The sequence below is a fragment of the Sapajus apella genome, unplaced genomic scaffold (genome assembly GCF_009761245.1).
Source record: "Sapajus apella isolate SASKATOON/1434 unplaced genomic scaffold, GSC_monkey_1.0 scaffold25, whole genome shotgun sequence".
Classification (NCBI taxonomy): Eukaryota; Metazoa; Chordata; class Mammalia; order Primates; family Cebidae; genus Sapajus; species Sapajus apella.
Window position 1 is genome coordinate 14,263,548 of NW_022436965.1, and position 25,632 is coordinate 14,289,179.

Sequence of the window (25,632 nt, forward strand, 5' to 3'; positions counted from 1 at the left end):
TTTGAGCCACAACTCACTGCCTGGCCCACTGGCTTATGGCAATGATCAAGCCAACCTACAAGTTATGACATCACTGCTTGACCAAGCCACCGAATCGCATCAATTTTTCCACCACAGTTGGAGAAGCTTAACTAAACAATTTCAACTTACCCAAAGACTAGCCAAACAAATTATACGGCAATGCCAAGATTGCATAATCCTTTGGATTCCAGTGTGACAAATCACACCTTACCATGGTATGGCTAGGCCCCAACCTAGTAGCAGAAGTGAAGGAAATAACCCTGCAGGACCCACAGCCCCAGACAATGTGGCTTCCTCGGAGAACACAGGCCCCAAACAGGATGCTGAAGAATACAACTCAGGAGGCTGAGCAAATCCTACTTCAAACACAAACACCATTCACTCCAGATAATTTGTTCCTTACTATGTTCTCTGTTGTACATTGCAACTCTCGTAGGGTATTAACCTTTCTTATTCTCTCACTCTGCCTGCAACCTGTATCTGCTATACTTTTTTCCATCTGGTTACCTGGGTAGACACCTCCTTCTCAGCCGCTAATAATGTAAGTGCTTGGCTAGGAAGGATGGACATACCCCAAGTGGGGTCCCTCATTAATGGCACACATCGGGCTAAGGCGCCAGGTAACACTACATGTCACTCCTTGATTCAAAAAGAATGTCTGATTATACTCATGTTTGTCTCATGTTATTTACTAATTCTAGGATGCAAAGCCATAACATGACAAACATGACTCATAACCGCTGCACCTGACAAACCTGTTGCTGCACACATCTGTACTATTCGATCAACAAAACCTGATGCAAAAAAAAAAAAAAAGAAAGAAAGAAAGAAAAGAGAGAGATGTAGCATATCGGTCAGGGTGGTGGGAAAAATTATAGGAAAGATACAAACCTTCTTGGGAAGCTGGGAGGTTTTACAAAAGCAGAAAAGGGTTATGGCTGAAGGCAGTCTGATCCTCTTACCTTGAGCTAATGGCAGAGGGCAGATAATAAGGGAGTGCAAAGGAATTTATCTAGATAAGTTTGTTTACCTATTTCTTCAGAAACCAACCTTTGATCAACCTTAGAGCAGGATTCCCCCACTGAGGGGGTTGACAATGTTAGTTACCCACAAACGGTGTTTGCTCTAGGCCTTTGTCATTAAATATGTACTAAATAAGGCAAGTGTTTACCACGGCTTATGGGGAGCACTTTCGCATTGGCCTTGCCGCCCCCTAACCGTGCTCACAGGCAAAATACCTGTGTCTGCGAACTCCTTTTATCCATCACTCGGCCAGAGTCTGCAGGGCAGACTTGGCACACACGCACAGTGCACAAGTTAACTCTGATCTTGCCCTTTAGGGAGGTGCAGCTTTAGGTATGTCCAACCATGACCCTGGGATAAGAGTTGCTTGCCTTCCTTCTTTGACCATATTCCACTAATTACTGATTGATTGCTCTATTGTTTTCAACAATGTCCTAGGGCATAAATTGCTCTACAAACTAGTCCAATCAAATGTGGCTCCTTCAAAGTAATGGTTTTTAAGGACAGTGCAATTTTTCTAACCGCAAAAAGACTCCTCCTGGCTGTTTTATTTCCTTGTTCTCTCTTTCCAACTATCCAGCCTACCATCTGTATCTACATTAAATCTACTATTCCCCTCCTAATTGTTTTTCACTACACCTCCACTGTTTATGCCCTTAGCCTCAAACTTCTCTAGCTGCTTTACAAATGAAGTCAATTTCCTTGGGAAGGGATTAGAAACTATCTGTTTTATGGCTTTCCTCTCTTCCCAGGCAAAATTTTCAATTGGTGCTGGGGACAATGGCAAGCTTCTCTCTGAGTGATACCCTTGCCCTTGGTGCTGAGTGCTTGGTAAAGTGGAACAAGGCAGCAGCCTGAGGTCCTCTCAAGAACTATGGGGCCCCAGGATCCTCTGTGCACTGGGAGCAAGGCCTGGATTGTTCTTGTCAAAGACAAAATTACAACAAATTTAGTTTAGAGATCTTAATTAGTTCTATTTGTTATTCTAGAATCAGGCAACATTTCATTTCCACTGGAAAGTCTTCCAATGAATTGAGAAGAAGATTTGTTTTATAGACAGAGAAGGGCTGAAGAAAGCAGAAGCAAAGAACAACACGCATTTTTTACCTTTTTTTCTCTAGAAACAGCATCTCGTTATGTTCCCCAGGCTGGGGTACAGAGGTTACTCACAGGTGTAATCACAGCATACCACTCCTAAGCCCAAACTCCTAGTTCAAGCAGTCCTGCCTTAGCCTCCCCAGTAGCTGGAGCTACAGTCACATGCCACAGTGTCCAGCTCAGTTACTTTTTAAAGTTACTTTTTCTTGTAAGGCAAGCACAGGATGACAGAACAATTTTTTTTAAAAGCAGAGAGAATGTCATTATCATATTGATTAAAGATATAAACTGGCCTACTTAGGAAATTAGCTGTTACCTCACTCTCCTGATTTCTTGGAAAGTCAGATAGCAACTTCACTGAGGTTTAGTGATGTGGAACTTTAGTATGGGTAACTCTGTTTTGACTTTTAGTCTGGTCTGTTGGGGCCTAGTATAGAAGCTTACCCCAAAACAATGGTCTTCTATAATTTTTATTTGACATTCTTTTTGTTTTTCAGTTTTGGGGCATATGAGACAGGTCTCACTCTGCCACCCAGACTGGAGTGCAGTGGCGTGATCTCAGCTCACTGTAACCTCTGCCTTCTGAATTCAAGCAATTCTCTTGCCTCAAACTCCCAAGTAGCTGGCAGGCTTCTGCCAATACGCCCGGGTCATTTTTGTATTTTTTGGTAGAGACAGGGTTTTGCCATGTTGGCCAGGCTGTTCTCAAACTCCTGACCTGAGGTGATCCGCCTGCCTCAGCCTCCCAAAGTGCTGAGATTATAGGTGTGGGGCACTGCGCCTGGCCTTCATTTGACATTCTTAACTCACACAATAGCCTTTACTTTCCAAGTTGGGAGTCATTTGCGCATCATTGGCATAGCAGTACCACAGACACCCACACATGTTCCTTTGATATTAATAGAGCACTTCACTTCATTCTTTCTTCTGCCTACGAAAATTAGGATGTCCACATTTGTAAATTATTCCCTCCTAACAACAACAAATTCTTTAGTTATCTTCCTATAAGTTTAGAGAAGTTGGTCTTCCTGCCTTTTCCTTTGGAAAATATGAAATAATCATATCTTCATTAATATGCAAAGCTTTTATTTTTTATTTTTTTACCAGATTGAGGGTTACCCCTCCTCCCAGGCTTAATTATGGTCATCCACCCCTAGAAGATAGGCCTTTTTGAGATTTATTCCAATAAAAAAATAAATGTATCACTTGTTACACATTTGGTATTCATTGATGAGTTTTTCATAGTATAGCATGATCCCTGAACTCTGAAAACTGAAGAGTGATTTTTTCTTTTTTTTTTTTTTTTGCCTCTTTTTTGACAGGAGATATGGTCTTACTCTGTTGCACAGGCTGGACTGCAGTGGTACAATCATAGCTTGCTGCCTCAAACTCCTGGGCTCAAGCAATCCTCTACCGCAGCCTCCTGGGTAGCTGGGTCTACAGGCATGTGCCACCATGCCTGGTTAATCTTTACATTTTTTGTAGAAACAGGGGTCTCACAATGTTGCCCAGGCTGGTCTTAAACTCCTGAGCTCAAGTGATCCTCTCACCTTGGCTTCTCGAAGTGCTGGGATTATAGGCATAAGCCACTGCATCCAGCCAATAGTGAATTATTTAATGTACCAAGTTCCAGTTTGAAAGAGTATAAATAGAATTGAACTACAGGGAGAAAGAATACCGAATTACTCTGGCACTCAAACTACTCCACCCAGTGATTAAGAACTGTCTGGAGATCTTTTGGTCAATAATGAGCCTGTGAGCTGCAAAATTTAAATGGGGAAGCTCCGTTTGCCATCCCTGCAGACACATGACAATGAAAAAGTGCATAAAAGTTTAAAGAACTTAGCTCAGCTAAAAAATAAAAAAAGCATTTCCTTGACTTGAACAGATGAGAACACAGATCTACCTATCTGAAGCTACAGATCTGGGCTAAAGAATCAGAAACCACATAATGACAAGGGTACAATTTTTATGGGGCAAGTAGAGTTTTATTGGACTAGTGGCAGGCACCAAAGTCATTAAGAAGAAGCTTGCTTCTTATACGCTTAGATTTAAAAGGGTTTTGGCCTACGTCCAGGACTTACAGTTCACATCTGGTAGCTGCTTGGATTAGGAAACATCAGGTAAATCACTGTTCTCCTGGCAGGATATGAGTTTATCCATTGATTAATGTTAAGACTCTTTTCAAATTGGGGACCTGGGTAAACTGGATAAAAGTCACAAGAAATCTGCCAAATATAAGAAGAGAAACACGGGGATAAGAAAAGCAAGACAAACACTAAGCAGAAAAGCCTACTCCTCAAAATGGACGTACCAGGCTATTTCTGGAGGTGGTAGGTATGTCCACTATCTTGATTGTGGCAGTGGTTTTGCAGGTATGTACACGTTAAAATTCACTAAACACTAAATATGGGTAGTTTATTGTATGTCAATTTTTACTCAAAAAACCTTTTAAAAAAGTACTTACAAGGCCGGGCACAGTGGCTCACGCCTGTAATCCCAATACTTTGAGAGGCCAAGGTGGGCAAATCACCTGAGGTCAGGAGTTTGAGACCTGTCTGGCCAACATTGTGAAACCCTGTCTCTACTAAAAATACAAAAAGTAGCTGACCTGGTGGCATGTGCCTGTAATCCCAGATACTTGGGAGGCTGAGGCCCAAGAATTGCTTGAACCTGGGAGGTGGAGGTTGCAGTGAGCAGAGATCACACCACTGTACCCCAGCCTGGGCAACAGATCGAGACTCCATGTCAAAAAACTCTTATCTAGAAATGAATAACAAATAATTTTCTGAAAATAAATATGATATGAGAATGCTTAAATCTTCAAGGAGTAAAGAAATAATATATATAAAGCAAGAATAAGGAAATAATGAAATAAGAAAAAGGTGGATATGAACCCAAGAGCAGGATGATTTAAAAAAAACAAATTATTTAAAAATCTGGAAATGCAAAATATAGCCATTGTGATTAAAACACAATAGAAATAATAAGTGCTATGTAAATAAATTCTAAGAGAGAATTAGTAAACTGCAAAAGTATTAAGAAAATTACCTGAAACACAGCTTAGAAAAATAAAGAAATGAAACATCTGAAAAAGGAACTCATGAGAAATAAAGAATACACAAAGGAATTCTAGAAGGAAAAAATGATGGAGGAGTGTAATTTGAAAAATAGCTGAATTAAAGAAAAATGTGCATCCACAAATTGCGATAGGATACTGAACAGGATTAAATAAATAAATTCACAGATAAACAAACATAGAAAATTAAGAATGAAGAAAAATTCACAGATAAAAAATTGGAGGTAAGTGGACCACGTGAGCTCAGGAGTTCGAGACCAGCTTGGACAATGTGGCAAAATCCTGTCTCTACAAAAACAACAAAAACTAGCCAGGTGTAATGGTGTGTGCCTGTAGTCCTATTACCAGACAGACATCCTGATCTAAACCCTCAGAGACAGTTCTTGGATCTCACGAAAGAAAGAATTCAGGGTGAGTTCACAGAGTAAAGTGAAAGCAAGTTTATTAAGAAAGTAAAGGAAGGGGCTTTTGAGTTGCTTGCTCCAGCCTGCTCCAATTCTGTAGAGTGTACTTTCATTTCAGTATATCTGTGCTTTCCTTACGGTAAACAAACAAACAAACAAACAAAAAACAAACAAGCTTTAGGAGGCCAAGGTGGGGAGATCACCTGAGGTCAGGAGTTCCAGACCAGCCTGACCAACATGGTGAAACCCTGTCTCTACTAAAATTTCAAAAATTATCCTGGTGTGGTGGTGCATGCCTGGAATCCAAGCTACTTGGGAAACTGACGCAGGAGAATTGCTTAACCTGGGAGGTTCCTAGCACTTTGGGAGGCCGAGGTGGGTGGATCATCTGAGGTCAGGAGTTCAAGATCAGCCTGGCCATCATAGTGAAACCTTATTTAAAAACAACAACAACAAAAAAAAAAAAAACCTGGGAGGCAGAGGTTGCAGTGAGCCAAGTTCGTACCATTGCACTCCTGCCTGAGCAATAGAATGAGACTCCATCTCAAACAAACAAAGGAATAAAAGAAAGGCTACTCCATAGGCAGAGCAATGGCATGAGCTGCTGGTTGCCCATTTTTGTGCTTATTTCTTGATTATATTCTAAACAAGGCGCAAATTATTCACGAGTTTTCTGGGAAAGGGGTGGGCAATGCCCAGAACTTAGGGTTCCTCCCCTTTTTAGGCCATCTAGGATAACTTCCTGACATTGCCAGGGCATTTGTAAACTGTCATGATGCTACTGGGAGTGTCTCTTAGCATACTAATTCATTATAGCTAGCATATAATTAACCATGAGGATGATCAGAGGTCACTCTTGTTGCCATCTCGGGTTTGGTGGGTTTTGGCAAGCTTCTTTGCTGCAACCTGTTTTATCAGCAAAGTCCTTATGGCCTGTATCTTGTTCCAACCTCCTATCTCATCCTGTAACTAAGAATTCATTAACCTCTTGGGAATGCAGCCCAATAGGACTTAGCCTTATTTTACTAAGCCCGTATTCAAGATGGCGTTGCTCTGGTTCAAATGCCTCTGACAGTTCTAGCTACTCTGGAGACTGAGGCGAGAGGACTGTTTGGGCCCAGGAGGTTAAGGCTGCAGGGAGCTGTGATTCTGCCACTGCACTCATACCTGAGTGACACAGTAAGATCCTGCTCTAAAAAGAATATAAAAATAAAAAACAAAAGAATGAAAATAAACAAGCTAAGTGACAGTTTCAGAAGAATTACAGAATGAACCCAAAAATGTACATGTTAATTCTTTATTTAAAAAATTAAGAATAAAACCCCACTACCACACTTAAGGCTAATGGGAAATGGCATCCAATTAAACATAGAAATATACAGCAAGACCAACCAAGGAAAAAAGAAGGAAGAATGCACAAATAAAGCTATATATGCGAAGTAGAAGAGAAAACAACAGAAAATATAGAATCAATCAGTAGAAGTTTTAAAAACCAAAAACAGGCTGGGCATGGTGGCTCACGCCTGAAATCTCAGCACTTTGGGAGGCCGAGGCAGGTGGATAACTTGAGGCCAGCCTGGCCAACATGGTGAAACTTCCTCTCCACTAAAAATACAAAACTTATCCGGGTGTGGTGGTGCACACCTGTAGTCCCAGCTACTCAAGAGGTTAAGGCACTAGAATTGCTTGAACCCGGAAGGCAGAGGTTGCAGTGAGCAGTGATTATGCCACTGCACTCCAACCTGGGTGACAGAGCAAGACTGTGTTTCAAAAAAAAAAAAGGGAAGTCAATGTCAATAAATTTTAAAATTTACATACAATAAACTATTTTCTAGAAAGAATACATTAAATTACCAGAATAAACTGGAGAAAGAAATAAACTGAATAGCTCTTCCAAAGTATCAAAAAAAGATAATATCTTTCTAATACAAACTTTCAGAGAAGAGCGGTAGAAAAGGAAAGTTACTCATTTTACAAGGCTAATATAAGCTTGGTATCCAAACCAGACAAAAACATCATAAGAATGGAAAGGTGTAACCAAGCTTACTTGTAAACATAGACATAAATATCTTAAAGTACAAGAAAAGTGAATGAGCGGTACACTTAAAAAATTATGATGATCAGGTGGAGTTCGTTTTAGGAGGAAAAAAAGATGTAATTGACTAAATTAGCAGATTCTAAAATATGATAAATTATAAGCAGAAAAGACTTTGGCATATATATCTCTTATTCTTGATAGAAAATCTGACAGCTGGCTGGGCATGGTGGCTCACGCCTGTAATTCCAGCACTTTGGGAAGCCGAGACAGGCAGATCACCTGAGGTTGGAAGTTCGAGACCAGCCTAACCAACATGGAGAAACCCTGTCTCTACTAAAAACATAAAATTAGCCGGGCATGGTGGTGCATGCCTGTAATCCCAGCTACTTGAGAGGCTGAGAGGCAGGAGAATTGCTTGAACCTGGGAGGCAGAGGTTGTGGTGAGCCAAGTTCACGTCATTGCACTCCAGCCTGGGCAACAAGAACAAAACTGTCTCAAAAAAAAAGAAAGAAAAAGAAAAAAAAAAGAGAAAAGAAAACCTACAGCTTGGAAACAAAGAAACAGCTTTAATTTGAAACCTACAACAAAAGGCATATACACAATATAAAGAAAAAACCGTAGAAGCATTTTCACTAAAATCAGTAACAAGACAAGAATGTTCTCTATGGAACAAGAAAAACTATTTGCAATTCATAAAGAGCCTATTTCCCTAATATTTAAAGATGTTCTGTAAATATATACAGCGTTTGTTTCTCCAACTAGAATGAACTCTTCCTGAGGATGGAAACAATCCTCTTTACTATTCATCCCCAGGACACAAGACAGTGCATGGCACACTGAATTGTTACATAACTGTTACATAAATACATAATTGTTTATATAGAGTTGTTCCTTGGTATTCTCAGAATGCATTAGTCCCTTTTCACATAGCTATAAAGATATGACCTGACACTGTGTAATTTATAAACAAAAGAGGTTTAATTGACTCACAGTTCAGCATGGCTGGGGAGACCTCTGGAAACTAATATCATTGTGGAAGGGGAAGCAGGCACCTTCTTCACAAGGTGGCAGGAGACAGAAAGAAGCCCAGGGGATACTGCAACTTATAAAACCATCATATCTCATGAGAACTCCCTCACTATCACAAGAACAGCATGAGGGAAGGCACCTACAAGATCCAGTCACCTCCCACCAGGACTCTCCCTTACCTGGAACAATTCAAGATGAGATTTGGGTAGGGACACAAAGCATAACCATGTCACAGGGGACTGGTTCCAGAAGCCACATGTGTACCAAAATCTACAAACACTCAAGTCCTGCAGTCCGCCCTACATAACCTACATATAGGAAAATTCAGCCCTCTTGTACCTAGGTTTCATATCTGGTGAATACTGTATTTTTCAGCTCTCGTGTACTCATGTTTCATATTTGGTGAATAACGTATTTTCCAAACACATTTGGCTGAAAAAAATGCATGTATAAGTGAACCATTCAAACCTGTATTGTTCAAGGGTCAACTCTATTTGAGGAATGTAGTAGAATGCCAAAATAGCTTTTTTTCTTGTAAGGACAAGAGTGATGCCTTCCAAGCTCTTTACACTTCAGAGCTGAAATGAGAAGGTGAACAAGTTTTTGGGTACTTTGCTTACAAGAAAAGTGTTTTAAAGGTAGAAAGGGTCAGGCCCAAGTGGTGCATGCCTATAGTTTCAGCCAGTGGGGAAGCTAAGGCAGGAGGACTGCTTGAAAGCAGGAGTTCAAAGCTCTATGTGTTGTACTATGATTGTATCTGTCAATAGGCACTGTACATCAGCCTGAGCAACACAGCAAGATTTGTCTTAAAAAAACAAAAAAGAAATCCTCAAAAACTGAACACTTAAAAAAAAAAAAAGTGGAAAGCATGGCTTCAAGCAAAAAGTAAGTAATGTTAACAAATTCCTTGTATTTGAAAGGAAGCCTGGGAAGCACTGATATGGATCTATGCAGACTCCAGCTGTCATAATTTCCAGGCCTGTAGTAAAAGTTGCAGCATAAAAGCCAAGCCAGCCATACCTTCCTATTTCTGAGCATTGTTGAAATGCCAGTCTCCTTGAATCGTTTTCTAAACTTGCTAGACAAATTCTATAAGGGCTATAACACTCTGAATGATGTTTTCTGATGACCAGGACACAGAGACCATGAGGCAAGTCTAGCCTCTGTACAGAAGGAAGAAAATTTTGATCATTTGGAACAAAATGCCCCTTAACAAAATTTTGGTTAAGCGCTCTCCTTCCTCCAGATCCCTAAATTTTGCCCCACCATTTTCCTGAAATAGCATACAGTCCCTCCTGAGAATAAACTGGCCTCCAGATAAAATAGTCCCTGATATATCTGATATATCACATCACCCATTTGCCTCACTTCTCCACACCTGGTTCTTTCTAGCTTTGTTTACTCCCTATAAAAGGAAAACTCTTTTTGCCTAAATCTCAAGTCCCTTGTAGACCTGTGGTCAAAGCATTTTTCCTACTGCTTTTTTCTCGCTGCAATAATTATTTTGAATAAAGTTTCTCCTTATTAAGTCTGGATTTGACTTTTATTCCACAGTCTCCCTAGTAATTTATCTTGCTATTGCATATCCTGTGACATCCCAATCCTAAGGGTTTCAGGTTTTATGATTAACCTTAAGTTAATATTCAGGATAAAATGATGAGACACCACATGGAGCAGATTGCTGCTGTTACAGCTTAAGTCCTTGTAGACCCATTAGCCTCAGCCAATCCAGCAGCAGATTACAAACATAGAAGGGAGTCCCAGTGAAACCTGCAGATTTTCCCATCTGAGCTCAGAAGAAATTACCAAACTGTAGAGTCATGAATTAAATAAGTGGATGTTATTTAAGCCTCTAAGCTTATGAATGTTTGTTATGCAGCAATAGATTAAGGATATATTGACTGCATACATGAATGAATGAAAGAATGAACAAACGTCAATCTGGAGGCTATGCTGACTCCTAAGTAAGAAGGAGGCACACAAGGATCTCCACAGCAGATTGTTACTGGGGCTTCTGATCCAAGATATATAGTATGTAATCTGACACAGATGAAAATACGTCTTTTGAGTGTATTTTTGAAACATCAGTTGCTATGGGGGTGTTTGGAAGTGTATCAAATGGTGTCACCCACCAAAAATATGGAGTCATGATATTAAGAGGATACTAGTGAGTTCTCAGTGAGTCATGCATTCATGCTAGACTAAAAAATATCCTTATAATGTTGTAAAGAAAAGTCAAAATTACATAGAAAGTTGGATTAGTTTTTAAGGCACTTTTAAAACATGAGAGTATATTAATTCAGCATCTATTCAGTGAAAATACATTAACCCTGCCCTTTATATACCAGATACTTTACCAGATGCTAGGAATAAACCAGTAAAGATAAAGTCATCAAAATCAAGACTTTGACTTGAATTGAAAGATACTGACAATTATAATAACAAATGCAAAGACAGTTAAGGAATTTATTGCTTATGTAACTTTATATTTTGGGATAGCGCTAAAATCAGAAATGGCTGGATTCAAGGCTGAAATGATGTGGTCAGAATTTCATTTCTCTCCATTTCTTTTTTTTTTTTTTTTTCCAAGACATAATCCCACTCTGTTACTCAGGTTGGAGTGCAGTGGCACCATCTCGGGTCACTGCAACCTCTGCCTCCCGGGTTCAAGCAATCCATCTGCTTCAGCCTCCCAAGTAGCTTGGACTAATTTTTGTATTTTTACTGGCTAATTTTTGTATTTTTAGTAGAGATGGGGTTTCACCATGTTGCCCAGGCTGGTCTCGAACTCCTGATCTCAGGTGATCCACCCTCCTAGGCTTCCCAAAGTGCTGGGATTACAGGCGTGAGCCACTGTATCCAGCCATCTCCATTTCTTAACTCTGCTTTCCTTTGTGTGGGTCTCATTCATGGGTTCCACATGGTAGTAAGATGGTAGGAAGATGGTGGAAACAGTTTCAATCCCAATAGGAGTATCTCTTATGCTTCAGATCCAATGAGAAAAACAAAACAAAACAAAACAACCGATAAGTTTCTTTCTTGAATCATTTGCCCATCCTTGAACCAATCTCTGAGGAAGGTATTGTGAATGTGATTCACTGGTTTAAAACTGGATTATGTGCTGCACTTTAGCCTAGAGTTGTGGGCTCTTCAGAACCACATGGACAGAAAAATAAGAAAGAGCACAGCTACTCAAATGCTACCAGAAGTAAGGCAAATGGATGATGGGGGCCAAAACACAATCGATGTGCACTATATAGAGCCTAGGGTTTGTCTTTCTCATTTACTGCAAAATCGTACACAAAGTTTATCATTTGTCTTTTTTTTTTTTCCTGCAATGGCGTTCCACTATGCTGCCCAGATTGGATGAACTCCTGGATTCAAGGGATCCTCCTGCTTCAGTGTCCTCGGTACCTGTGACTAAAGATGTGTGTACCACTGCACCTGGCTTGGTTTGCCTTTTTATGCTGGACTTTGTCTTTGCCATGTGGGGGTTTAATTTTTGTTGTTATTAATGTTGTTAAATATGTCCATCATTTTTTTAGAGATTATTTTAGGACATTTAGCCAAATTCTCCATAATTCTCACCACCTGAGTACCTGGGACTAAAGATGTGTACCACTGCACCTGGCTTGGTTTGTCTTTTTATGCTGGCCTTTGTCTTTGACAGGTGGGGGTTTAATTTTTATTGTTCTTAATGTTGTTAATATGTCCTTTTTTTTTCCTTTTTCTGATTATTTTAGGACATTTAGCCAAAATCCCCATAATTCTCACCACAACATTCATTGATTATGCATTCTCTTCTCATGAGGAAAAAATGGAAATAAACTGTGACTCAATATTGTTCTCAAGAAAAGTCCAAGACACCACGTTCTATGTGTCTTTCTGAGAAAGATACATTTCACATTAGTAAAACAAATGGAACATGTAATTTTACAGTTTTGTTGAATAAAACCTCCATTCAAATTGTAACAGCTACTGTCAAAAATGGCTCTTGGCTACCTGTATTAGTTTGCTAGGCTGCCATAACAAAATACCACAGACTAGGTGGTTTAAACACCAGAAATTTATTTTCTCACAGTTCTCAAGACTGGTAGTCCAAGATCAGGTTATCAGCAGATTTGGTTACTCTTGAGGTTTCTCTTAAATGTGCAGTAATTTGTTATGGCAACAACAGAAAAGTAATACACTGTGGTTGGCACCACAGAGGATGCCAACACTGAATTTAGCTTATACTGTAGTTTCTTCAGAGGTATTATCAAGATCTAGTTACATCTTGGTACAAACCAAGTATTTAAGAGTGGTTACAGCAAATAAAGAACGAGGAATGGTGCATGACAAGCAACTTTTACTTGTGACAATGGTTCAACTGATTGAAAACCAAAATGTGCTCTTGTATTATTTAAAGTAACATCAAACAGAGATGATCCAGATTTGGCAAGGCAACCCTCAGTTGTTGAACATGGGGTGGAGCACCAAGATTTTGGCCATCAGCTTTACTGCTTTGACCTGTTGTTCCCAAACTGAAGGTGAGATACCAGTTTCTACTATCTCACGACAAAGTGATAAATGCAAATATAGTTGATAAACTGGTTTAACAGTTGCTGCTCAGCTTCTGTGTAAGGGACGACTTATGGTGTGATAAAAGATATATCTACTGTACCTGAATAAGGCAAATGATAAAGATAAGAATTACCACACTGATTCAGAGAATAAGAGGAATCATTGCCAGAGGAAAGCTTGCTTTATTTCACGTCACCCTCAAAGGTTAAAAATATGCCCCTCAAACTAACTTTTCTTCCAAGCTGCTATATACATCTAGTCAAAATTATTGTATCCAAATACTATCCATTCTTCGTTCAGTGCTGTTTATTCACAAGTTCACAATTTAGTAGTACTTCAGCATTCCATTTCTTATATAATTCAGTGGTATAATTCTTTTATTGCAGGCTTCTCTTCTGAGAACTTGGGCATGTGTCCAGGAGGATTGGGTTGGAAGGCCATCTGAGTATTATTCATCACATTCAAACTCATTCCTTCTGATAACCATGATTCATCCCTAAACCAAACTTGTATACATCATTTCTCTTTGCCATCAGTTGAATTTCTTATCATGAAACTTCCAAGTTGCTTATGTAAAGAACACTCAATCTTTTTGGCATGATTATGCACAACCACACCCATAAAGTACTCTAGGTTGGACATAAGAAATCAGAACATCCAAAATTTTTGAGCACTGACATGACACTCAAAGGAAATGCTTATTGGAGCATTTTGGATTTCAGATTTTTGGGTTTGGGATGCTCAGCTGGTACGTGTAATGTAAATATTCCAAAATCCAGAAAAATCTGAAACACTTCTGGTCCCAAGCATTTCAGATAACAGATCCTCAACCTGTAAGAGCACAGGATTCATGCTGTGAACTCAACTTAGTTCAGAATCTCTTTGTCTCTCAGGAACACTGGACTCTTTCCTCCTTTTCCACATAGTACAATTATTATATTTCATCATTTCATGATTTTGTTCTATCTTCTTGACTATGAACTTATGTAATTTCATACTACATAGTATAAAAATAACTTCAAGAGTGAAAGGAGTGCGTATTAGAGGTGCTATCATTTACTCAGTATTCAGGGCACTAGGCAGAAAAATATCACTCACCACATAGGAAGGAGTCTTGATGCAAATTACAATGGACAATGTACTATTTAAAACATTTCTTGATTCCAACTATATCCAGTTTTCCAGATCACTTTATACTCCATTGCATGCACAGGTGGTCAAATCCATGGAGCAGAAGACTTGTAACATTTTCTGCTACAGTTCAATGTGAGGTGATTTTTTTTTTCCCTCTGCCCTTTAATACCACCTCATGATGACACCCCAAATGATCTGCTCTTATAGAATTCCTTAGACCACATTTTGTTTTGGCTTATAATCTTTATGTGGATCTAAATCTCCCTGTATCTTTGGAAACATGTACTCATTCATCATTTATAAAACTATTATTTTTCCAGTCAATGTTTCTAATCTTGGGCTTTTTAAAAAATATATATTCTGTCACCCACACCTTAGTGTAGTGGAGTGATCATAGCTCACTATAGCCTTCAATTCCTAAACTCATGCAATCTCATTTCAACTCCTGAGAAGCCAGGACTAAAGTCATGTATCACCACACCCAGCTAATTTTTAACTTTTTTTGTAGAGATGGGATCTCACTATGTTGCCCAGGCTGATCTTGAACTCCTGGCCTCAATCAATCCTCCCACCTCAGCCTCCTAAAGTGCTGCTGGGATTACAGACATGAGCCACTGTGCCTGGCCCTCAGTTTAGTGGGTTTTTTTTGAGACAAGTCTTGCTCTGGTGCTCCGGCTGGTATAGTGGCACGAGCTCGGCTCACCACAACCTCCCTCTCCCAGGTTCAAGCAATTCTCCTTCCTCAGCCTCCTGACTAGCTGGGACTACAGGTGCGTGCCACCATACCGGATAATTTTTGTATTTTTAGTAGAGACAAGGTTTCACTATGTTGGTCAGGGTGGTCTCGAACTTCTGACCTTGTGATCCACTTGCCTCGGCCTCCCAAAGGGCTGGGATTACAGGTGTGAGCCACTGCACCTGGCCTAGTTTAGCTTTTTAATGCCATCTTCAGTTTACTTCACATTACTAATTTAACAGGGCAACCACATTAACTTAATAACAAAACTTAATAGGAAACTATTGTTCACTCAGGTATTTGGTTATACAGTAATCTGGGCAAACAGGTAGTAAACCCTGCAGGTGAGTCAGGAACCTGTTACAAAGGGCAGGGTAATCTGTAGACAGAAACCAGCAGCCGTATCTTCCTAAAATAAGTATGGATAAGACACCTTGGAAATAATGCCTGGGAAGTTCAATTTGCTTGGTAATTTCATTCCATCTTCACTCCATTAGACAGTATCAATGTTTTTGCCAGAAGACTGGATTTTCTCTTGTTATTTTTGTGCTTTGTATTTAACAACATGATAGTATTCTCTTAACTATGTGGGTTTGTTTTCATTTTACATTTACTTTCATTTTTTCTTGTTTTCTTCTCCTATTTGTTACTTCTCCTGAGTTGTCTTCCTTTTTTTGTGTTGTGTGTGTTTTGCTATGCTTCCTCTTTTTTTCTTCTGCTTTCCCAGAAGATCTTGCCAGTAGAAATGAGTAAGGACTGGGTACTTTCAGTCATTACATTTATGTATTCAGCAGTACATTTATTTGGTACAAAAAGGAAATTCTATTGCATCACATACTCTCAGCTTCCTTTTGTGAATTTAGATTTTATAAAACAATACGTTCCACAGAGGTAATACCAAGCACTGATGATTTTTTTCTTCCCTAAGAGACTTCTCAGTTGGGGTCATACTACTTCCTGTCTCATATTATCCCAATTACTGCTGCTATAACAAAATACCACAGATGGGGTAATTTGAGAGACAGAGAGGCAAGATGATAGCCAAACATATCCAGTTATTAGGAACCCACTCCTGCAATAACTAACGGTAGTCCTCATGACCTAATCGCCTCTTGAAGGTCTCGACTCTCAACACTGTTACAATGGCAATTACATTTCAACATGAGTTTTGTGTGTGTGTGTGTGTGTGTGTGTGTGTGTGTGTGTGTGTGTGTCGGGGGGGGTACATTCAAATCACAGCAGTCCTCAGAATAAGCAACCTGAAAGTGTTTTTTTTTTTTTTTTTTTTTTGAGAGGAAGTCTCACTCTGTTGCCCAGGCTGGAGTGCCATGACACAATCTCAGCTCACCGACACCTCCACCTCCCGGGTTCAAGTGATTCTCCTGTCTCAGCCTCTCAAGTAGCTGGGATTGCAGGCATATGCCACCACGCCCGGTTAATTTTATTTTTAGCAGAGATAGGGTTTTACCATTTTGGCCAGGCTAGTCTGAAACTCCTGCCCTCAAGTGATCCACCGACCTCGGCCTCTCAAAGTGCTGGGATTACAGGTGTGAGCCACCATGCCCAGCCTGGAAGGAAAATCTTTCACATTTCTACACCATCAATCACAGCACAGTGTTGTGCTTTCTTTCTTTCTTCTTTCTCTTTCTTTCTAACTTTCTTCTTCCTTCCCTTCCTCCCTTCCTTTCTCTTTTCTTTTTTCTTTCTCTCTCTCTCTGTCTCTGTCTCTCTCTCTCTCTGTCTCTCTCTCTCACAGTTTGCTCTGTCATCCAGGCTGGGGTGCAGGTGCAGTGGCACAATGTCACTCACTGCAGCGTCTACTTCCTGGGTTTCCCGGGTTTAAGCAATTCTCCTGCCTCAGCCTCGCAAGTAGCTGGGACTACAGGTGCATGCCATCCTGCCCGGCTAATTTTTGTGTTTTTTTTAGTAGTTGGGATTTCACCACGCCAGCCAGGCTGGTCTCAAAACTCCTAACCTCAAGTGATCCACCTACCTCAGCCTCTCAAAGTGCTGGGATTACAGGCATGAGCCAACACACCCAGTCAATCACAGTGTTTTCAAAATGTTAGTCTCTTGCCTCAGATTCACCTGGGTGCTGGTGAATGCATATTCATAGGATGAAGCTCAGAAATCTGGCTTTTAACAAGCTCTCTAGATGATTCTTCTGGGCACCAATGTTTGAGAATCATGGGGGTAGCAATATGTTTAGCAAATAATAGGTCCTTAATAACTATTTGATGGTGATATACTATGCCCTTACTAAATTCCAAATGTCTCTCATGTGCTAAACTTTCTCCTGTGCCTTAACCTCGTGTTTTCAACCACTGCCTACTCCTTGAGTTTTTTTCATTCCACACTAATTCAGAACTAAATCATCTACTGGACACCTCCAATCCTGTCATTATGTTATTGTTATTTCGGAAGTCATGTTTGGAGTCACTTCTGTTTGTGTTTCATCATTTTTACATACTGACATAGACAGTGATGAATACCACAGATATGGGTCATACTTTCAAGGATGGTAAAGACAGTTTTACAGAGTTATTATACTTTATCCTATCAGCTCCTTAGTATTTTTCTCAGAATACTCCCTTACTTTGTCAGCATCCTAATCTAGAATCTTATCATTTATGCTTGAACTGCTTTTTTCCCCCAGTCTCTTTGTTCCTAATTTCTCACCTCTTCTGAAAGATTAATCTCCTGAACTGCTTTTTTTCCCCAGTCTCTTTGTTCCTAATTTCCCACCTCTTCTGAAATATTAATCTCCTGAAAAACTAACCTTTAAAACATTATAAATGTTTTTACCCCACTTAATGCCTTATTTCTGTTCAAGCTGTCATAATCAAAATGGAATTACATGGGCTCGGTGGTACACACCTGCAGTCCTAGCTACTTGGGAGGCTGAGGCAGGATGACTGCTTGAGCGCAGGAACTTAGGGGCTGTACTGGGCTACAATCTTGCCTGTGAATAGCCACTGCATTCCAGCCCCAGATCTTAAACAAAAGCAGGGGAGTCACTAATATATATTTTTTAAAGCCCTGAAAAACAGATTCAGAGGTCACGAAGAGAGTGGTCTCATGCTTGCACACCTGACAACAAAAACTATCACAAAAAACTGCAAAAGCCACGATCTTCTTCTTTTTTTTTTTTTTTAGACAGAACGCAGGCTGGAGTGCAGTGGTGTCATCTTGGCTCACTGCAACCTCCACTTCCCGGGTTCAAGAGATTCTCCGGCCTCAGCCTCCTGAGTAGCTGGGATTACAGGTGCGTGCCACCACACCTGGCTGATTTTTGTATTTTTAGTAGAGACAGCGTTTTACCATATTGGCTAGGTTAGTCTCAAACTCCTGACCTCAGGTGATCCACTCATAAGTGCTGGGATTATGGGTGTGAGCCATGGCACCCAGCCAAAAGTCACAATCTTACATAAAAAATACTTCCGTAAAAACATCTGCCCAGCAACTTCCTGTCCAGTCTCTGACTGGTGTTACCTTGTTCCTGATCTTTGCAGCCAAGGATGATGGCTTAAAAACAATTATGTAATTCTCATTTTTTTAAATTTTAAAAACCTTTGTCTTCCTTTACCTCCTTGAATATGCACAGTTTACTAAGTCATGAGAATTTTCACAATACTTTATTCCCAAATAAATATCTAGGAATCATAGAATGATTGAATTGAAAAGGATAAAATCACACAGTTTAGTCGTTTCTAACTTTCACCCCTTACAATGTGGCAAATACATTTTTTTTTTTCTTTTTTTGTGAGACAGGGTCTCTGTCCCACAGGCTGGAGTGCAGTGGTGTGATCCCGGCTCCCTAGTCTCAACCTCCCCAGGTCAAGCAATCCTCCCATGTCAGCCTCCCAAGTAGCTGGGACTACAGGCCTGCTGCCACCATGCCCAGCTAATTTTTTGTACTTTTTGGAGTGACGAATTTTCACTGTGTTGCCCAGGCTGGTCTCCAACTCCTAGGCTCAGGTGAATCCGCCCCCCTCGGCCTCTTAAAGTGCTGGGATTACAGACGTGAGCCACCGCGCCCACCTATAATCAAATTTCAATATTCTAAAAAAGCCTACCAGGAATGGTATATTTTCGGGTGGTATTAAATGCTAGGTTTCCTTGTTTTGTGCTAGAATTATATCAGATTGAGTAAAATCTGTTTTCCCATTATTGTTATGTTTAATGTGGCAAACAGCTTTTCAAAATACAGGAGTGAAGTCGTGGTCGAACTAATAAAATTGGTAACACCTGCTACAATGTTTGCAATTTGCAGAAAACTTCATTGACTTCATCTTAACTTATTCCTCACAAAGCTGTGGAATCACCTTCAGTAGAGCAGGAGGCGTTGGCTCAATGCAGTGGTTTGCAACCGCTCGAAGCTTCTGGGTTCTTTCCGTGTGTCTCCAGCTTACAGCACCTTCATTCCGCGATTCGGAAGCACCTGCCTACCCCTCAGGAGACAGACACAGCTCCTTCCCGTTCTCGAACGCCGCGCGTTTGCACGCATGCGTGATGCGGCAACTTCGCGCCTGCGCCGATATTCGCCGCTTGGGGCGTATACCCCGGCTAACCCGTGAGCGTCCACGCCTGGCGCGCGCGTGCGCAGCCGCTTTTTGAGGGTTTCTCCCCCTCCATCAGCGTCTTTGAAACCACTCCATCACCTCTATCGTTCATTCTACTTTCCTCAACCCTTTCACTACATTAAGATGGCCTGCCCTCTGGCACGTCACGAAAGAAAACGGTTTAGGACGGAGAGACTCCCTTTGCCAGGGAGCCCCGTCCCCGAGGGCGCGCCGTGGGTGTCTTAGCACAGCCCAGTTGCGTCCACAGTTGTATCCCCCGCCGCGCCCGCCCCTTCCGCCGCTCGCGCGCGCGCACGATCGGCCACAGCGCGCCGGGGTTGGTTGCGGCGGGGACCGCGGCGGCGGCGGCGGCGGCCTGGACAGCCGTGGTTCCTTCTACTCCCCTTTTTAGTTTCCTCCGCCCCCTCCCGTCCGACGCCGTGGTGTGGCTGCCTTAAAAAAACGCAACTTTATTGTTCCTCAGCCCCACCTCCCGGCGCGGCGGGCGTCCTCAAGATGCACTGGGGCTGAGGGGAGGGGAGGCGGCGGAGGGTCGAGGTCGCGGTCCCTCTCCTCCGAGCGCCCGGCCGGAGGGGAGGGAGTCACGATGTCTGGAAGCCGCCAGGCCGGGTCGGGCTCCGCTGGGACAAGCCCCGGCTCCTCGGCGGCCTCCTCAGTGACTTCCGCCTCTTCGTCCTTATCCTCTTCCCCGTCGCCGCCTTCCGTGGCGGCTTCGGCGGCGGCGCCGGTGTCGGGTGGGGCGGCCCAGGCCGCCGGCTCGGGCGGCCTCGGGGGCTCGGTGCGGCCTGTGTTGGTGGCGCCCGCCGTGTCGGGCAGCGGCGGCGGGGCGGTGTCCACGGGCCTGTCCCGGCACAGCTGCGCGGCCAGGCCCAGTGCCGGCGTAGGAGGCAGCAGCTCCAGCCTAGGCAGCGGCAGCAGGAAGCGACCTCTGCTCGCCCCCCTCTGCAACGGGCTCATCAACTCCTACGAGGACAAAAGCAACGACTTCGTATGGTGGGTTTGAAGAGCATTGCCTCCTTGTCCTTAAATTATGAGTTCCTGCCGCCTCGGCTCGGGGGCGGGGGGTCCGGTGTGGGGATGACTTGTTGGAGGGCTTGGGATACTGGTGCTGTGGTGGTGTTTGTAGAGGGATTCGAGCGTTTGCAGGCATTCAAGCTCCTGGTTTGTGGGGTGGAGGAATGTTGGAGTGTCCGGGCAGGGTGGGGATAATAAGTGTTGCTGAGGAGGAAGTGAAGAGAGTTTAGGGAATAGAAGGTGGAAGGTCAAATAATAAATGGTTTTGGATAACAAAGTTGGGCAAAGACGTTGGGTCTTAAAAATTTTTTGACTCTGATGAACTGAGCACCCAATCAGTAGTACTTACTGAGATGAATTAAATATGACAGTGGAGAGGACTCAGCTTCCTGGAATGCAGAGGGATGCAGTTGGTCATTATTTGTTTATTCGAAGTATGGTAGATGTTGCTGTAAACATAAGCATGGATGTCTTATACATTTTTTTTTTTAATAATAAGTACCCATCGTATGTATGTGTAAATATCTCTCTTCCATTTCTGAGGATGGGCCACTTAGGAATCTGCTGTTGAGACCGCTGTAGTCAAAGTCTGTTAACAGATTTTTCACTTCTCCGCTAAGTGTCTTGAAAAATGAGAACCACATTTGTTAAATAACATCCCCGTGTCAGATGTAATTGTCCTTACTGGATAACAGTATACTGGAACTTCTGACTTGAGAAATGCTAGGTATCGACATTTTGTCATCATAGCTGGCATCTTGAATGATAGAGTAGTATTTAGTCATAACATTTGGGGTAGAGGGGTTAGTCATTACGTGAAAGGTCGGATCGATTGTCTTCCTTGAGAGTTTTGGAATTTTTGAGTTTTAGATATTGGTCGGATTATGAGAAGTAATTGCTGTTAGCTGGTTAAGAACTGGTAGTGTTTTGTGCTTTTTCTCTTGAGGAAATTGTTGATCAAATATTAGTCATGTAGGAAGTTGGCTGCTTGCACAGTCATAATGAGGAAAGTTGATTTAGATCAGGGTTGAAGATGGTCTGAGTTGGTGTTATTAAATATGATAGGGCTACAAGTTGGAAGTGTTAGGAATGTCATTGATTAGACTTAACAGTTTCTAGCTCCTCCACAAAAATAATGTCTTTATTCCTCTTTCTGCTTTTTTATACATTATTTTGGATTTAGAATTAATGTTTTTTCATTGAACATTTGGGCTATAATGTGATTGTTATTTATAAATAAGCAGTTTATGGTTGAGTCTGAGAGTCGATAGTGCGAGTGGCTAATAAGCCTAATAAAACAAAGTAGGGTGTGCAGAATTTAGTTGTCTTTTTAGCTGCTATTTGCATTTTAATTTTTAGTATTCTTAACGAACACAAACATGTTAGCCTCCGTATAAGCATACAAAGATAGCGTGAAAGATGTGAGAAATAAGGGAGTCAATCACTGCCGTTCAAGAGAGACCTGTATGACATTTGTTGTGGGCCACGCACCATATGAACTTCAGTAGGCTATGCAATAGGGAATTGGAAATTCTGACTTCTTTTTAAAAGGGTAAGATTATTACAATTTGTATTTGAGACAGAGTCTTTCTCTTGCTCTGTCACCCAGGCTGGAGTGCAGTGGCACAATCTCGGCTCACTGCAACTGCCGCCTCCTGGGTTCAAGTGATTCTCCAGCCTCAGTCTCCCTAGTAGTAGCTGGGATTACAGGCGCCTGCCACCACATCGGGCTAATTTTTAGAGGAGTCGGGGATTCACCATGTTGGCCAGGCTGGTCTTGAACTCCTGACTTAAGGTGATTCACCTGCCTTGGCCTCCCAAAGTGCTGGGATTACAGGTGTGAGCCACCGCAGCCCTGAGTATTTCAGTTTCTAAGAATCTCATTAATTACTTATTTTTCTGGTGAGGTTTGATATTCAGAAGAATTAATAAGAGTCTGTTTTAAAACTCAAGCCAGGTTTGATTTTGGCCAGACTCTTGGGGTAGGATAATATGGATTAGGCAAGGTCCAAGGAATCCTTTTTTTTCCCCCCATATGGCTCTGGGTCTTGTCTCGTATGCCCCAAGGTCAAACTGTGAACCAATTCAAATTATTCTATGCTTTTATATTTAAATGAAGCCCAAGTTTGAATAATGATAATTTCTTATTCATTTGTGGGACATTTTAAAGATATGTTTGTGCTTCATATTTTATTTTATCTTTAGAACAATTCTGTGATGTTATATATGACTTATTTTTAATACAATACTAATTTTCTCATTGAGGCACAGAGAAGTAATTTTGTTTCTCATTGGACCGGTAAGGACAAAATGAGAACTCAGATTTCCCAACTCTCAGCTTTGTTTTCTCTGTGTGCGATTAGAGTTTCAGATCTGTAAGTTTGAGTACGTGTATTTAGCCTAGTGGTTCTTAAAGGGCACAGATTGGAGGAGAAGTAGCTGTTTCTTAATCATATGAGATAAATGTTTTATCCCTCTCCACTCCCTGTTCTTACCTGCCCATGAATCCCAATGAGGACATATTGAATTGGAGGGTGGGGTAGGGAGTGTAGTTGCATATGCTTTCCTGGTGATAGGGACATGTCCTTCTCCCCTCCTTGAGAACTGTTGATTAAATAGCCACATACCTAATTTCAGCAATAAACACTGGCCTCTCCTGACTTATATTTGAAAGTAAGTTTATATTTAATTGCAGAATTGATAAACATTTTAGGGGTTTATCTTTCATTTTAATATTTTATTTTACACAAAAGATTGAAGGTATTATCAAGTTGAATAGTTTTAACAGTTTTATCGATGGAGAATCCGTGATACAGGACAGTACTATTTGGCTTGACATTGGATACATTTTCAACATTCAAAGGAAGTCTTTGTTATTTTTTTTCAAAATTTTCTTATATGGTCCGTTTAACGAGACTGAGAGTCTGGTCTGTATTTGAAAGATGACTTCTGTTTTTTATACTGACTCCTTTTTTAAACAATTCTATAACTACTGCCTTTATATTAGCTTTTCCAAATATCTAAATGAAGTTTTCTACCTCTGCAAGTCCCAATCATTCTTGCAACAAATATGCATTTGCTCTTTACGGGAAGATTAACTTTTAATCATCTACTTGATAGAAAATAGGATCTACATTAAATAGAGCTACCATTCAGTAAATATGTGACTGCCTATTTTGTATTAAACTAAGATTCTCTTTTCTTAAGGAGCTCATGATTTGATTCGAAGAATGGTTTTTAACTGCGTAATTATAATATCATAACCTGGCATCATTTCCTCTCAGCATCATGGCAGATGTTAGTACCATTGCTTTTTCTTAGTGCCATGGCAAATGTTAAATATCCTAATGGACTGTGCATAGCACAATATATAGCCATTACCTATTAATTACATTTAGCACTAAAGATGAAGTCCATTGACCATTCTTGTTACTATAACTGGTATTCAAACTTTTTTTTTTTTTTTTTTTTTTTGAGATAGGGCTCTCCCTATGTTGCCCAGGCTGGTTTTGAACACCTGGGCTCAAGCAATCTTCGTGCCTTAGCCTCTCAAGTAGCTGGGATTAGAGATGGGTGCCACCACCTGTAATCCCAGGCTATTTTTAATAGTCTGAAAAATGCCTAGCTCTGTTTTTCAGACTATTAAAAAGTTAGACTGGGCATCGAGGCTCACTCCTGTAATCCCAGCCCCTTGGGAGGCCAAGGTAGGAGGATCACTTGAACCCAGGAATTCAAGACCATCCTGGGCAACATGACGAAACCCCATCTCTACAAAAAATACAAAAATTAGCCTGTGTGAAAGCATGTGCCTGTAAGTCCCAGCTATTCAGGAGGTTGAAGTGGGAGGACCATTTAAGCCTGTGACGTAGAGGCTGCAGTGAGTTAGGATCACACCACTGCACTCCAGCCTGGGTGACAGAGTGAGACCCTGTCTCCAAAAAAAAAAAAAAAAAGAAATAGAATATAACATATCATAGAATCTGGCATAATAAAGATAGTAACAGTTTGTGCAGGAATGTATATGCAATGTATTTCTCACTGGACATATTAGTAAAAAAAAAAATTTTAAGTCACTGGATGATAGGACTGAATTTACTCTGATAGATAGAAAAGTGGAAAATTTAAGTGGCTTTTCTTTTTAGACCACTATAAGCTTATAAATACAGGACTAAATGTAATGTTAAAGCATATTCAGTTTCTGAAATAAACCAGCATTTATCACATTATTACAGTTACATCAATCAAGAACTTCTTTGAATCTGCAGAACTCAAACTTGTTGCCTCTTTGGCTTTTATAATACATGTGCCATTTGGATGACAGTGATGAAATATACTCTACAGGAGCTGATGTTATATTTTTCATCAGATCTATCGGTACTGTCAGACCTGTGGACTATCAGATGGTGGGGCATCAGCATCAATGGCAGCAGAAGACTTCTATGGGTGAATTAAGTGGTAGAGTAAATAAAGATGATTATGAAACAAGGTAGACTATTAACTTTGAATTGTAGTCTATAAATTGAGAAGGAGGTGCTTGTGCAACAGTAATTTATTACTAAAGAATGTGTTGATAAGTAGTTATCTTTTCCTTTTACAAATTTTTATACCTTTTCTAATATTGGGCCAACATTACATAGGTGGATATGTTCCATTTAAGAACTGTTACTGATTAAAGTAACTGCAGCCTTAAACCTTGTTGCTTACTTTTCCTTCTTGTATATGTATGCATGTTCTTGATGGTGATTTCTTTGTTTTATATAATAATTTTAACCTCATACCCTTTTCCTCAGAAAATTTCCACAGCTTGGGAGGAAAGGCTTTTTTGATGGTGGAATTAGCCCATCGTCTTTTTCCTGTTAAAATTTGTATTACAGGATGAGTATCCTTTATCTGAAGTGCTTGAGACCAG

General features: G+C 40.9%; 1 protein-coding gene across 9 annotated transcripts in view; it reads left to right on the forward strand.

Moving 5' to 3' along the window:
- The first annotated feature begins 19,789 nt into the window (after positions 1 to 19,789).
- The window catches only part of COP1 (COP1 E3 ubiquitin ligase), a 222,101-nt gene continuing 216,258 nt past the window's right edge, over positions 19,790 to 25,632 (forward strand). For all 9 annotated transcript variants that reach the window (XM_032291321.1, XM_032291323.1, XM_032291326.1 and 6 more), the window contains exon 1: positions 19,790 to 20,702. In XM_032291321.1, the coding sequence (XP_032147212.1) occupies positions 20,296 to 20,702 (407 nt within the window). In that variant the 5' untranslated portion in view covers positions 19,790 to 20,295. The remainder of the gene's footprint in view (positions 20,703 to 25,632) is intronic.